At 33.5% G+C, this 16644-nt stretch overlaps 1 protein-coding gene across 5 annotated transcripts in view; it reads left to right on the top strand.

Moving 5' to 3' along the window:
* LOC105319366 (potassium voltage-gated channel subfamily KQT member 1) overlaps positions 1-16644 on the top strand; it is a 48611-nt gene that overhangs the window by 13041 nt on the left and 18926 nt on the right. For all 5 annotated transcript variants that reach the window (XM_066085578.1, XM_034477978.2, XM_034477983.2 and 2 more), the window contains one exon: positions 922-1407. In XM_066085578.1, coding sequence (XP_065941650.1) covers positions 983-1407 — 425 coding nt within the window. In that variant the 5' untranslated portion in view covers positions 922-982. The remainder of the gene's footprint in view (positions 1-921; positions 1408-16644) is intronic.

Genomic DNA, 16644 nt, shown 5'->3' on the forward strand with positions numbered 1-16644 from the left:
AATCAACGAATCTCGATTTTTTGCCACACTTCAAAGCGCATTCCGTTAAATTGTTGCGATTCTTCCCCTGACACGATTAAATTTCCGTTGATTTTTCTCTTGTACACTCTACAAATTGGATGTCGACAATGCTTTACTTATTTTTGCTCCTCTTCAATTTGGTCTGACGTCAAGGTGACTAAGTTTGTTGCGAGTTTTCTGAAGATCTATCAAACTACATGTGTAGAAGATAGCATATTATTTTGATGCCAACATCTTCCAATTATTATATAGTATATATCGGCTCCTCTCATTTTCAGAAAACATTACATGCAATCTTAACACCGGTAATAATGAAGTTGATGATAATTAAAACTGATTTCGAACAAAAATTAAAAAAAAAACTTTAAAAAAAGGAAGACAAATACTTCTACATGTTTTGTAACAATGGTTCACAAGAAGTTTAAAAATAATGCGAGTTTTAATAGAGTATTATAAATTACCCCCCCCCCCCCCCCCCCCCCATCCCCAACGCTCTTGTATATACATGTAGACACGATCTTTTATTCAGATCTTAGCATTGCTTTGCATGTTATGCGTTTGTAGTTTACAACCAGAGTTTTTATCACATTGCCTCAATTCCCTAAAGCATTATTGCACTACTTGATGGTTATGCACTTTTGATCCATTCCTTCTGTTTTAACTTTCGATATTCTTCATATACTTTAAAAAGAAATATGTTCACCGAAACTGAAAATAGCAATTTAATTATGAATAATAAATTAAAGCAATTTTGACATTTCGAACAGTTATTATTTCTTTTCCCTCAGTTCAGCTGTTAATTGAATGATAAACTCCTGACTCTCCCCTTATTTTTCCATCTCCATTTCTACAGGTAAATTGTTTGGTTTATCTCACTTGTTTTATTTATTCTTTCTACAGCCGCCTGTATTAAAGGTAGACGATTGAACTCGCCGACCACCAGCATCTGCGAGAAGTGATAATGAGTAGAAAATCGAACGTCAAGCTGACTATCAGCGTAGCAGGCGGAGGAGGTCCGAGTAGCATCTACCGCGATCCGAGCTATCTAGACTGGGTACCAAACAGCCCGAGTGAGTCCGACTCTCCCTCGCCATCTCCAAAAGGAGGGGGGAAAAAGTTCTTACGAGTTGGATTTATGGATATGGAAGAGAGTAGTGACAATAATTACAACAAAACAAAGAGTGATGTGGAAAGTGATATAAACCGACTGTCAGGCAAAGGATCCAGGAGTAAAAGATTTGTAGAACCAAGGATGTCGTTGTTAGGGAAACCGTTAAATTATCGTCAACACAGAAAAGATGCACGGATGCGGAGATTGCAAGCGAAAATTTACAATTTCTTGGAAAGACCAAAACAGTTTTTATCTGTTTTGTATCATATACTTATGTAAGTATTTTCTATTTACAATTATTTGTTGTTCAAATTTGCTTTTTTTTTTTTAAAATTCGTTTATAAAACTTGAGAGTTTGCGATAGAATCTCAAGGGAACGATTTTGTTACAGATTAACAACAATATTAATGGGATAAACAACTTGTAGTAATCAATTTAAAATTAATTTACTAAATATACTAGTATGGAAAAACAAATTACGCAGTGAACTTTCATTGTTACTAAAGATGCTTGCCCTGTGATTTGTGATGTTCTTTGTAAATTCACCAAGATTTCCCTATCCAGTTAAGATTTTGTTTAAAATGAGGGATTTAAAAAAAAAGACATGCGTAGTATCAAAGCAGGCGCATCCACTTGTCTGTAATAGCGGTTGTTCTTATATTGAACGTATAGACGTACGCTAGACACATCTGTGATATTTTCTCGTTACTTGAATTCATGTGCAGCAGACTCGTGAAAAAAAATCTCAATATTCTCATCATGATTGTGACAAAACCGATATTCCACACAAAGCAAATTGCTGTTAATATTTGATGACGCGAATAATGGTTATTCCTCAAACATTAGTATGTATACAAAGAATCGGTAGTGGTTTTTGAAATTGCAATCCGAAACTATGACGATTAAACCTCAACGTAAGAAGGTGTCCTGTAATTAAGGTGCCTGCACGTAAAATTGCATGCAAAAATGCACGAAATATACAGATGTACAGTTTTGCAGACAAAACTTGCAACACTGTCTAATTTTCACGAAAGCTCTGTTATCGGATTGGATATACCAAGAGATATATACAATCTGCAAATGGCTATGTGGCACTCGCATTCAATTACTTCAGTAGCATCAAATTTATAAGTCCTGATTAATTTGATATGAAAGACTGAAACCCGTTTGATCCAAAGCAGACGACCATTGCCGCCCGTACTTAGCTGGTCTATGACAAGGGAATCAAAATGTCCAAGAAATTCAGTTTCAAGTCCTATCAAACAAAGGCATCCGATACCATCTTTAATTCCCATTGGGTGGAAGAAAAAGGTCTGTCTCCTCTGGGAAATATTTTTGATTAGGTGAAAATTATGTCAAGTACATAATGTACTCTATGCTAAACTGCTTGCTTTTAAAAAAAAATTCTTTTGCATTTGCTGTTGTTTGAAATACGGAAATAGACAACCGCTTACACTCGCAATGCTTAAAGTAAGATTTGATGTGAGATAGATTGTTTTCGAATTGTTTCCTGCAATGTCAATAGTTTCTCTTTTGGAAATGGGGTGTTAAAATATTGCATCACGTTTAAATACAAACGAAGGCATCATATCAACTGGTGTTTACTTGGTATGACTCTTATTGCACATTCTGGATGGCAAACAAATTGTCTTCTTTCCAGTATGTCCGTCATTTCTTGCACACATTGTCGTGGCAAAAGTCAGATCTTGACTGCGTTTTCATTTTGCGACTGTACATTTTTTTTTTAAAAAACCTCTATTGTTAAGATTTTACGTCTTTGTTTAAATGCACAAAAAATATGTAAAAGGAAACGATGATCTGTAACGTGGTATAAAAAAAATTACACTGTCTATCTCAATAAAGCCAGGTCCTCAAATATTGATCAAAGAAGCTTGGGTTTTAGATTTGCAAGGTGAAAAACATATAATGAAACTAGGATGGTAACAGATTGAGAGCCTCTTCACATATCATTGATATATGTAATCAAATCGCGGTAGATGAATGAAGGATGTCTATGCATGTATGCTAGTATAAAAGCTTTGAAATTTAGAATTTATTTGGTAATAAATAACTAATAAAAACATTTAAGCTATTTATATCGGCTTTAGTATTTTTTTTACATTGTAAAATATGTTTCATATAAGTAACATTGTTTTCAATGGGGATTTCTCAAGTTTAAAGAGAACAAATTAATAGAAAAAAAATATAATATTTCATAACAACTATATGTCTATATTTGTTGTGAACATGTAAAAAGGGTTCAAATTCTTTGTACTTGCTTTATGTTAAGATTTGATAATGATTGATTGATTAATTGATGTTTGAAGTTACATCGATAAAACTGGATTTAAATCCTTCTAGGTGTCGTTGTTAAGCCAAATCAAAGGTAAAACTTAAGGGTTGACATTTTGGTCAAAACCTTTTACAACACACGTGGACTTGGACTGTATCTTACCAAGTCAATACAATGCAATTTACACAAGGTATCACTCACACAAACAAGTATTTGGTCCGGGTATAATCACGATGAAAGCCTGTACATGCATTTATTATCACCTAATTTTCTTCAAATTTGTCCCCGTCCTTGATAATTAAGTACTTTCTGCATCAATTCGCTTGATGCAGAATTCACGAAAAACCAATATAAACGCGATGTTCATTGAGAGACGAAAGATGGGGATATTTCTTCTTATGGAGAGACTTATTAATTTAATAAAACCATACAAAGATCTCTCCAACTTCCAATCTATCTTGTACGATCGCAGGAGAATGACAAAGATTCACCTTTTGACCTCAGTGGTCATCGCTTGTCAACAATCGTTTTATGTCGGAAAATTACCGAGATTCAATTGTCTATGTTCTCCTATTTAGATTTACTCCCAGGAGAATATTTCTTGTCTTTCTGCTGCTGTACGGTATGAATGGATTTGAGCATCTAAGCAAATTTGATAATTGGGAAAAGACTAGCACCGAATGCAATTATCACTGTAATATTGGGCAATAACAAGACGGAATCGATCATCTCTTTTACTCAAGGTTAGCTATTGACGAGCACTGGTCAGCATTATGACCACGTCATCAACAAATTCTTAAAATTCTATGCTTCTTTCTTATAAGCATTTCTTAGAACATAACACTTTCTGGCATTCCGCCCATTCTTTCACTGATTTCCGGTTCAGCGCCACCTATGTGTAGTTTATCTATGGTAGGGGAAATCTGGGTAAATCCGGACAACGGGTAATTCCGGACAGGTCCAACGTTTGCGTACAATGGTCACTTCTAATCCTTGAGCTAATTCGGACTTTCTTGCTTCTCTCAAAAGCTACCTAATAGCGTAACGTTAACGAAATGTTTATATTAACTTTTTTGTTCTGACAGTATTGGGGTTTTATAAACTTATACAAGAAGAATGTGATTATAGTTGATTAATGCAAATTATTGAGCGAATCACTACTTAGTGAATTTCATTATGGTAAACAATTCCTAACTCAATGTTTATATCTGCATCCAGATACTTCAGTGTGTGTTGATTTGATAATTGCATATGCAAGATTATCTCAATGTGCGAATGTTTTCCAAGAGCCATATTCTTCAAACATCAAAGAATGAGAGTTCTGGATGCAAAAAGTATGCTTGGCTTTGAATAAATATCATTTCATTCGATTAGTGCTGGAATCTTCGTGTTACTTTTGGATTCCTTCTCCATTAAAATTCTTCAAAATATGATACTTTGCTAAAGTTTGTTTACTATTTGTTGGCATGAGTTTTCGTGGATTTGGTAACAATTATTACAGTTTCAAAGATAGGTCGCGGCAATTCTTCTTTCAATACAACACTAGTTTGTTATTAGATATTGGACCTCAATAAACATAATTTTGTTGATATACTGAAAAGCATATTCCAATAGCAATTTATATTCAACAGATGTTGATGAACAACAGTACTGTAGTTCTTCTAAAAAAAATCCGTATCCGAATATTTACACTTGTTTAAGCTAAAAAAAAAACCTTGTGAAAACCAATTTCAATTGAAATTAAAAATGTTAGGGGAATAATTAGCAAAAATTATTCAGTTAAAAAGGGTCTTTCAAGTAAAATCTACTTCGGTACTAGTAAAGAGGCCGATGTTATTAGAATTATAATTCTCTAACAAGATAAAGTACATAAAAAAAAAACTAAATTGTGCAACAACAACAAAGCCGTCGAGATTTGCTTTATAGAATCTTGTCTTTCATTGACAATTAAAGTGTATAACCATTTGATATCTTGGATAACATCAAGTTAGAGCCCGTGATCAACAGTAAGTTTATGGATAACCACAAGTCTCTCCCCTATTGATTAAGTTGCGAGTATTTTGTTAATAATTAATACTTTGGTTTCACTTTATCTCCTTTCATCTATCATTTCTCAATATATTTGATCTTAGTAATCGTAGTAATCGCGCAAGATATTCAAATCTGTAATTTCAAGTATCTACGGGCTCTCACTCGAGAAAGTAGAGATCCCATTAAACGCAGCTTTCTAGCTACAGTATACATGAAGGGGATTACTTATAGAGATATATCATTATGCAATAACCTATCATTTTTCTCAGTCGTGGTTTTGTAGGGTTCGTATAGTACATGATCTTAAGAATCTATCATTTTTGGTGCATATTTTTGAGCGATATATATATAATGACTGCATCATATCCAGAATCACGCTATTTCTCTGGGTTTTTCCCCCCCCTCTTTAGCCATACCATTCAAGTATCAATATACGACCCCGGCATCAGTCATCTTTGTGTAGAAATCAATGTAGATTGCTGTTTTCTCTACGAGATATGCGAGTTTGATTTCATACGAAAGATTCTCTGGGGTTAGGTTTTTTGTGGTGTGTTTTTCGAAATCGCCGAAATTTTATTCAATTTTAAATAAAGCACACATAAATTTGTAAGATTTAAGCTCAATGTATGGTGGCAGAGTAATGCCATCCCTTATTGGATAATTTTGTTTACTTGTCAGATGTTATTAAAACAACATGTCAGATATTAATTTAAACTTATTAGATCAAAACAATTTGGACGTGCACAAGTTTTTGTTTAAAATTTAAGTCATGTTAATAAGTGAAAAGTCGACATATAGATCTTACAGTCGACGTAATCATAACGATATGTTAAATCGACATGATAATCTGACAGGTTGTGGCAGAAATATGCAAAAATTAGAAATGAAACCATTACTTTGGGAAATTATATCATTTCTGCTTTGGTACTAATCTATATACCTTCATGTAGCTACTCAAGCGATATACCGAAATTGTGTTATATAGAATGCAAGTACATGTATGGTGGATGCCAGCATTACAGAAAAAAAAGTTTCCTGTTTAGAATTTCCAACTTTTACAATATTTCACCCAAAAAATACGTTTTAAAATTTTTTGTAAAGGTATAAAACTTTAAAATCCCCCGTGGGATTCGAACTTATGACTTATAGATTCGTAGTGAACCCTCCTCTAACCCACTGTGCTACGCTAAAAGGTGCTAATTATGGGAACGAAACTATTTATAAAATGACACTTGTTTTTATTGTATATTTCTATAAATAGTACGTCATAACATAGAGGTATTCCATACAACCTTTTGAAAATATTAGTTATTGTTCGTATGCCATCAGGTTATCGCCATAATGTTTCATAAAAAGAAGAGCCAAGGCACCTTTTCTCCATATTTGGTCATTACATGCAGTATGCGTATTGAATTCAACAAGTTCTTAACGGATCAATTTAGTAGGGCATATCCTATTATTTATTGTACATAAACATGCAATATGATTTTATGCTGATATATCGCATACTCTAGCTGAATGTCAACATATCCTGTGCTGTATAATTAATATATAGAATCAGCTATTAACACTGACATATAGGTAGCTATGTCTGACATTTTACTATCTATATATACCCTGGCATCTCATTAATTATTCACGGACGCTGATATATCACTGGCTTTACCCATTGACATTTTCACCAATCACGGAGCAGGGTACGTGTAATTACGTCATTGGACGCATGGCTAATTTTGGCAATGCTTGTGGCCTAGTTTCCGAATTCAACGTATAATATAAAATAGACGGTGCTTGGGGTCTCCAACGACTTTTTAAATTTTTTTTTATCTCACCTTGGATGTGATATCATATTGTTATACTTTCATGTTAAATACTGAAATCTGATTGGTTAAGACGCAGTTAATAATATTTACTATTACCCTCAGCGTTAGCAACGCACTTGGCAACGGGTAACATTAAAAAATGTTACATGCGCGAAAATTATGCGCGTACGGTTCGCTGTAGAATTCACGTTATTCCTATATAAAAGCAGTAAAATTTTCTTAAAAATTTTAAAAAAGACATTCAGTATAACAAAATAAATAGTGCCTGTTTGGGAGGATAACAGTTGAAATTGACACCCCTCGAAAACCATTGTCAACCTCCGCTTCGCGTCGGTTGACAATGGTTTTCTCGGGGTGTCAATTTCAACTGTTACCCTCCCAAACAGGCACTATTTATATAATGCTACATATAGCCAGTGTTACATTATACTGTATTATTTACTACAGGCAGATATATTGCTAGACAACTACTTATACCGTAGATATACCCATATTGCTAGTTCTGGTACTAAAGCTGAATAAGGTTGAATCACTAGCTCAATGCTGGCATATAACAAGTTCTAGTGCTATTGCTAAATATGGGTGAACCACTTGCGTAATGCCGATATTTTACGAGTTAAAGTACTAAAGATAAATGTTGTTGAACAACTACCTTTATGCTGACATATAGCTACATATAGTTCTAGAAATATAGCTACATATCGTGAAACTACGTTCTTTTTGCTGATATATTACTAGATTTAGTATTGTTGCTAAATATTGTTCAAACACATTCTTTGTGCTAATATATCACTAGTTTTAGTATTATAGCTAAATGTCGTTGAATCACTTCTTTACGTTAATATATTTACGTCTACCAAGCATTATTCTCTGTATTTCTTACGGAAACGTATAGTTAATTCATAGCTCTATCTAAACAGCCAGTCTGAAATGTACACGCCCCGTTGAAATCTACAGCGGCTGAAACTGACAAGAAACTGACAGGACTGAAATTGACACACCCTGTTTATCGATTGGTCGAAACCTACAGCGACCTAAGAAAAGTTACGGACTGCACGAAATAATCATGTTGAAGTCAGACTTAAAGTCTCACAGAAAACGATTTGGCTGTTTCTTTTAGCTAACGTACTTACGTACATTAACAGTAATTTAGCAAATTTTACTTACTCTTTATAATCAATTTATTAATTAGTTAAAAGAAAGATGTTAATATAACAATGAAATGTTTTTTTTGATGATTCATGCGGGTTATGAAGGTAGCGATCATTGCAGAAAAAAATTACATAACCCGCTAAGGCGGGTAATGTATTTTTTCTTTACTTGATAATTGAAATACACTTATGCATTCAGAATACAATTGGCAATCAATTTTCGCGTCTTAACGCATTTGAATGGATTCAAAAATACAGACTGCATGTTGCAGCTCGCACGTGAACTTGTGGTCTGTTATATGCAGAATACAGACTGGTGACTTTTGGTGCAAGCTGTTGAAAATGGTCGTAAAATTTGGATGTAATAAGAATTGTTATCCTTATTTCAGAGGTTGAATAAGCTATTATAATAAGATGATATCAATCGAAAGTTCTGCATGGCCCACTTTATATTCATGTATATTTCTGTGGCACTTTTGGGACAAGTATGGTAATAGTTCTTAGCGCATCGATCAACCAAGCGGCAGGTGTTGATATATAGCGGCCCAAATCTGATTGCAAGAGATAATTATTGCTTTAGAAAATAAGGTAATCAAAAATGCGTGCTTAATTAGCTACGCCTAATTTAATTATTCATTTTTTAAGTGCTAAGATCTACATATTTCAAGAAAACCTGACCTTAAAACTTTTATGCCTTTTCATTTTGTTAATTGTTCCATCTTTCATGGTTTAAATAATTGTTTAAAAGAAAAAAAAATACATTACAGAAATGTGTTCTGTGAAAGTATTTAAAGGTTGGCCTTCAATTCACGTTAGCACTTGTTTGCTTCTGACTTTAATTCGAAATAAACCAATTCTTAGCCAAAGCCCATCAAATTTTCATTGAATGTCTAATTTGTATCGGGAGCCGAAGTTTTTGCCTTTAATTAAATAATTAGGGTTTCTGTGTTTATTTTGAGATTGGCAGTAAGATTGGATTGTATATGTCTGAGGAAATGGGGTTAGTAGTATTGATTCACCCCCACAAATAAACACTCCATTCCAGTAAGTAGCTCACACGCAGTGACTGAATAGCTTTTTCATGTACGCAAATCTTAGTGCTCTCTCTCTCTCTCTCTCTCTCTCTCTCTCTCTCTCTCTCTCTCTCTCTCTCTCTCTCTCTCTCATTTCAAGCTTTAACCAATCTTATTTTTAGAAACATTATGGATTACAGACAATTGCATGATTTTTTGAAGTCTGTTTCACACGATTCAAATAATCATGACATATTAAATGACAATTTTAAACCAGAAAAAAGGTTAAAAATCCATAAATATGCATTAATGATTATTGACATATTTCGTGTAATGTGCCTTACTAAAGATAGTAAAAGTGAGAAACCGCCAAACATCAACTTTTTAATTATAATACAAATTATGTGAAAATAAGCAATGAATGAACTATCTAAATGTTTAAACTACATGCATTACAACGAATCAATAATTCAGATTGTTCCAGCAGTTGCAAGAATAGGCGATGTAAAATATAAAAATATAGGTTTTTTTTTGTGCTAATGTTACCCAGAACTCTATTTTTCTGCAGCCTGCCAACAATCAAGCACACCACTTCATAATGTGATACGTTTTTTAAATGTCTGATGGCATGCCGTTACTAGAAATATAATAGCTCTATTAGGTAATATGAAATCAAACTGAAATAGAGACGACTGCAAAATAAATCTATTCGATTTCTATGTTAATTTTTGCCTATTGTGTTACCATTTTTACATTATTCAATTTGAATATGAGATTTTATTTTATGACTCTTTTTAATGAAATTAACGAGCTTCCAGCCCACCACCCCCTTTCATTAATATTTTAAATTTATCGCTCTCACTTTCTATCTCCCTCTCTGAATTGAATGTAAAAAAAAAACCAGATTCCAATCATCGGTATGAGAAGCCAATTTAATTTAATTTAATTTTCCACTGGGAAAAATCACACTTCAATGAGTCTATGTCATATATATGAAAGTATGAGGAGCTATCAGATACATTTTTTCCTTTGATAAATTACTTCTACTAAAGGGGTCTCACGTGTATTATTTATTAATCGGTCTGTGTAACAGACGATGTAAACTCAATCTCGTTACTGTTCTATTGAATATTTTCATTTATCCATCATGAGAAAATAGAATGGCTTTATAATGTTAAACTTGTATCGAGCAGTGTTTCTCTTTGCTGTTCACATTGCTATTTATTGGCGTGGTCAACAAATTAAACCATCGTATTCGCCTTAAACTTTTTAAACACGATATTTTTGACAACAAACTATCATGAAGGAAAGAAAAAAAATCCAAATGACTGAGCGTTAAAATTTGAACATTTTCATTTATCATTATACAAAGCTCTTCGACCGAAGGTGGTAAATATAGCCTAAAATGGTCACAGCCATCTGTGTAACAAAGCAGTAAAAGGCACCTTTCTTTATGAAAGCGAAACTTCGAATCTCTACAATGTTAATTCTAAATGTTCACGGATTTACGCTACATTTTAACTTATTATGGAATAGGTCTGGCAATATTTAGTCAGTCCGCGGACTGACTAATTAAGTACAATCGCAACTTCTCGAGCCTTTCCGGCAGGCTCGGATTAACACCTCGAATGTACTACCTAAGCGTCCATGACAACCCCCTTTTTATAAAGAACTATGTATGATATTAGTCAAATTTGGCCCCCATAATTCGCTCTTTTTAAAGTGATTCAGGTACATAAATTTGTTGTATTATTTTATAAAAGAATTGACATAAAGTATGTTATTCACCTATATATTTGATTTATATGCCCTAAATGGCATTATATGACGTCAGAAGTGACGCTATTTTCATAATTCAATCCAAACCAGTAAAAAATTGAGATTTTTCTTATCTTTTTTCGAATGGGAAAGATACAGCGACTCTTTGAACAAGAACGAACTTTTTGTCACTTATAAGTACTGGAGAGATACATCTTTGCTGAAAATATTTTGTTTGATCAAGCAGTCGCTCAATGTTTCCTTAAAGAAAAACTGCTTCAAAACAAGCCGTATTATGCTTAAAATGCGAAAATGGCGGGAAAAGGTAAACTTTATGATGTCATATTTATAAATTGTGGACACTAAAATCAAAATGAAAATTATGAAAAATCTTCAAATGTACATGTATATTTGTACAAATCAAACAAAGAATTACAGTAAAATGACAATTTCAATATAAGGGGGCCGTTTTAGGCTCAAACCATATATAGTCTTCTGATATAAACACAACACATCTGTTGCGATGTCACCTAGACTTCGTTAAAGTCAATGATATACCCTAAAATATACCACAAAAGCGACACAAGAGGCTGTCTAGCCGATACTTATTTTAATGGGAAGCGACTCCATTTTGTATAAAACTCTAACATCCGGTGATGTTAATACATTTGAGGTGTTTTTCCGAGCCTGCCGGAAAGGCCCGAGATACTGCGATTGTAATTAAGTTAGACTGGTCCTCTGTCTCTATTGTACGAGACAGGCATTGCCAGTCTATAATTAAGTTCGGATGAAACTTCAATTGCGCTTGCGTAAATTGGAATTCTGGGAAGGAGCTAGACAATTCGTAGTAGAGAAATTCGTATATAGTTATGAAAGAGGTCAGTTTCAAGGTCAAACTGCACATCGACTGTCAATGGCAATCGTCCGCAGCTGTGGTCCCGAGTCCGCATATGTATACATCTTCCCGACCATGAGAGATGATATATATACACCCTGTATATATCGTTGGAGGTTACTCGGAAGGAAACGAATGTGGCAATGACACCACCTATAAAAGATAGCTTACTGGTAGTTTTTATCAGTAAGGAGCATCAAACTAAGCCGTAGTCTGTTAACTAGAGTTGATTTATTTTGATTTTGTTTAAATGAAAACCTCTTTAAAAATGTTTTCTATTTCTTCATATTTAAGATTTAGAACATTCAAATATAACGAATGATCAATTTCATGATCATAAATGACAATTTCAAATTGCAAGTGGTATTTTGTTGATTTCAGCCACATGAAATGAATAATCTTATAGTACTGATGACAAAATTAGAAAAGAACTTTTCAGCATAATGTTTGTACAATAGTATCTTATTTATAATTATTTTGTTGCATATGCGAACATGGACTACCAAATCTGGTCTCTTTTTTTACATAATAGTTAAGGTGGGGTTTTTTCCTTTTCATTTTAATACTGCAGTCTAAGACAAATCTCTTGTCTTCAATAGTTCAAATGCTAGATCTTGATTAATGGTAATCTTCCAGAAATGCTCTAAGGCCATTTATGTAGTAAGAATGATTATTGCAAGGCGTGAGCCAATTCCATTCATAACATACAATAAGGTAGATCTTACTCCTGATTTATTTCAAATGCCACTTCATAAAGTTCAGAAAAAATCTATCAAATGAATTTTTATGAAAAAATACTAGTATATACGATGAAACATGAGTTTTTAAGGTTTTTTTCCAAAGCTGTAGCTTTGTAGATTAAAAATGGATTTTTACCTTTTGTTCAATAGTCATGCGGGGGGGGGGGGGGGGGGGGGGGGGGGGGGGTCGGCAATACTAGTTTCTGACGAGAGGTGTAGAATTCATATCTTTACTTCATTATCTACATGCTTGGAAAAAAAGTCTTGATTTCTGATCTTCCTGTAAAATGTAAAAAAAAATTAATATGAATAATCAGAATAACCAATCATAACCTCTTGTTAACTGAAGGATTATTTATGTGGGGATTTTGGAATGAAAAAGATGCATGTACATGTCCCTGTACAGTTTTTAAAAAAACCCAGAATATTAAGAATACTATATACAGGGAAATATTCGCCCCCGTTTTATTTTCGCCCCTGTCGCCCTCGTTGGCAGCGGGAAAATTTAGTACGGGGCGAATTACAATGTTCCAAGTTATTTCTTTAGTACAAAAGCAAGTCTGGACGAATTCAAGACGAGGCGAAACTGTTTGCAAGTGTAGAAGGGCGCAAATAACACGGGGCGAAAATAACCCTGTATACAGTATGTTATAACTACAGGGTCTGTGAGCTTTGGAGAAAGTAATCTTTGTGTCGGTTCACAAGCATGGTAAAGTTTACACATCTCCTGTAAGCTCTGTTTACTAGTTTTCTTATCATTAGACCCTTCTTATGTAACTCCTACAGGTGTTAATTTCCAGTCGTTAAACAATCTTTGAATTGTTTTCACACTCTTTTGTAAATATTGGCGCAGAGAGTATTTACATAGGAAGCTGAAATATTGCACATGCATGCTGCGGTGTTGTTTTTTTTCTATTGCACTGATATTGTTATTTTTATAACAGAAGGGTATTGATTTCAACAGAAAATAATAAAGTTCAAGTAAGTTTGAGGTTTATTTCTCGATTTTCCCTAAATAATATATGTTTATGTGTTATTGGACTGAATGGAATAGATCAATCTTGTTAAATGTCAAGGTGTTCTGGTAGCAGACTTTTCCACATTCTTTTGAAATACTTTATTTATATTTGTCAGACAGTATATTTTCATAACATTTGCGTTTGGTCAAAAATGCCAAGAGGTATCAATAATTCATAATTCCATGTTTACCCTGGCTGTGATGAGTTTTAATAAACAAAAAAAAGTACAACATATTATCGATATTGCGTTTGTGTCTAGAATATTACGTGCGAGCTTACTGCGTACGAATAAAACGACGCAGAATACAGTCTTTTGTAATCTTTATCAAAGGAACTCGTGATTAAGATGATTAATTTCTCTTCTAAAGACGTTTGTTTTTTTTTTTTTTAGTTATTTTTAAATGCATGGCATTGTACTTATTTTCCACGTTTTTACAAATTGAATGTCAAACGTAAAAGTAACCCAATATTGTACTTTTTTGTGTGGCCACTGGGTGCCATTTTAAAACAGCTTATTCAACTTGCAGGTGGTCAACAAAAATAAAACATTATCAAATGATAATGTTACGGGAATGGGAGTTGTTACTATTTCATGGTGTTCTTTCTACCCATTTGGTTAAAATTCAAACAAATTAACTTTGATCTATAAGCGGCTTTGCTAGTATAAATAAAAAGAACTCAATACCTTTGAAATGAACCACAATGAATCAAAATTAAGTACTCAGGACGAATTAACTATATACGTGGTAGTACTTTTCTGTTTCTGACCAATTATAACAAGGGATATTTTTTAGAGTACCAAAGACTTACTTTTACTTGATCGAGCCAACTAAATTACGTTACTATATTTAAACTTGAACAAAGGTATTATTTAGCAATTGTTTTACTAGTATCTTGTACATCTTATGTCACTTTTTTAGCCAATAAATCCAACAATAAAAAAAAACCAAGGTACCCTTCAGTAATAGAATACAGCCTATCTAGATCTTATGAGAAATTCTTGCAGGACTCTTAAAGCTTACAATCTATCACCAGTTGGCAGCGTTCATTAAATTATGCGATTTCGGTGATATGTTCAGTTACATTTGATGACGTCATCAGATGCGTATGCATCGTGCTAATGGTCAACAATCTTTGAATCATTATTTTTTTATTTTGTTTTGACCAAAATAAGTTTTTCTGGAATAGTGGATTTGTTTAAAGCATTAAGCGTTGCAACGTCACGTCCCTCGGATTCCTAAACATTAATCATCTTTGTAATGATATCTAGTCACATTTTTAAAACCTTGGTCAAATATTCTTGTAAATGCAACAATAAAGCAATCGATGATATTTTAAATTCGTAAATAAAACGATGCTTCAATCGATGCAATCGCCATTATTTTAAGGGCAATAAATACCAAACGCAACGTATCACATTCAATATGAATGGGTTTTAAATGTTAATCACATAGTTTATTTATAAAAAAAAAATTATGGCAGCTGGAAAAAAACCACCTGTGCTTTTTGGTGACGTCTCGATACCTGCTATTTAAACAGGTCAACTCGGCAATGGACTGTTCCACAATAACTATTTGACAGATTTGTTTCAATTTGAATATGACGCCGTAATTAATTCTAGTCCAAACTTTGCTGCATTTCTGTAAAGAACTTGTTTGTGTAGAAATAAAGCATGATCAGGCCGTTTCCAGTTGAAATCATGAAAATATGGTGCCTCTCTTTCGTTAAGGTACTTTGAAAGAAACAGTCGAGAAAATACACTATAGATAACACCATAGCAATCTGTAAACATTTCATTTGTATTTTTTGTAAGTAAAAATATTAAAGTTCGTTGGTGTTAATACACCGTTGATCCATAGATTACACGTTTTCTTTAATGTAAGCAATCTGTAAACATTTCATTTGTCTTTTTAGTTCATAAAAAAAAATTAAAGTTAGTAGAGGATAATTTTGCCTTGAAATGGCCGCTTCAAAACAGTTTTCATCGAGTTTACCCGATATAAGCAATCTTTTTTGTGCATCATTAAGAAACTCGTTTCTCAAATTCAAATAGCATGTAGTCTTCCTCCTTAAAATCTTTAATCTTTAATTTCTTATTATTTTGCCATGCGAGATTATTTTTTTATGAGAGAGAGAGAGAGAGAGAGAGAGAGAGAGAGAGAGAGAGAGAGAGCATAATGGTAAGTTTATATTGCGAAAGTGCAGATTTTTATGTCTGACAAGGATTGTTTTTGACAGCAAAACGTGATAACATCTCATTTTATACTTATTTCTGAGGAAGCATGACGAGGAAAATGTATTTCCAGGAAAGTATGAACAGCTCTAAACAATAATCACGTGGATGAAAAACAGAGAGCATATATAATAACCAAAAACCCTCCACCCCCTCCCCCCGCGATCTTAAACTTTGAAAGAAAATGATGGTGTCCCATTAACCTGACCCACATCACTTCTTGTATGAACAATTACCATGAAACCAAGAAGAACGGCAAACGTACACAAGATAACGTCCTGATAACAAGAGGCCTCCATGTAGGTTGCTGTTTTATCTTGCCCAACTGCTGCTACATTGTGTAGAAAGTCATAACCATAACTATCTAACATGTTTTTGATGTACTGACAACAAGTCTTGGGGTATTATTGTTATATTATTTGAGTTCATTTAAATATCGTTGAAGGCTTGCATGTACTAGTAATTGTAAACTATCAGTGTTTTAAAAATGTTTTTTCGAGATTGTATTTATAGATATTGAAGTCAAACGGAATCTGAACTCTGCCGTTTAATTTTC

Source organism: Magallana gigas, chromosome 5 (assembly GCF_963853765.1).
Source record: "Magallana gigas chromosome 5, xbMagGiga1.1, whole genome shotgun sequence".
In the NCBI taxonomy this organism is placed as follows: Eukaryota; Metazoa; Mollusca; class Bivalvia; order Ostreida; family Ostreidae; genus Magallana; species Magallana gigas.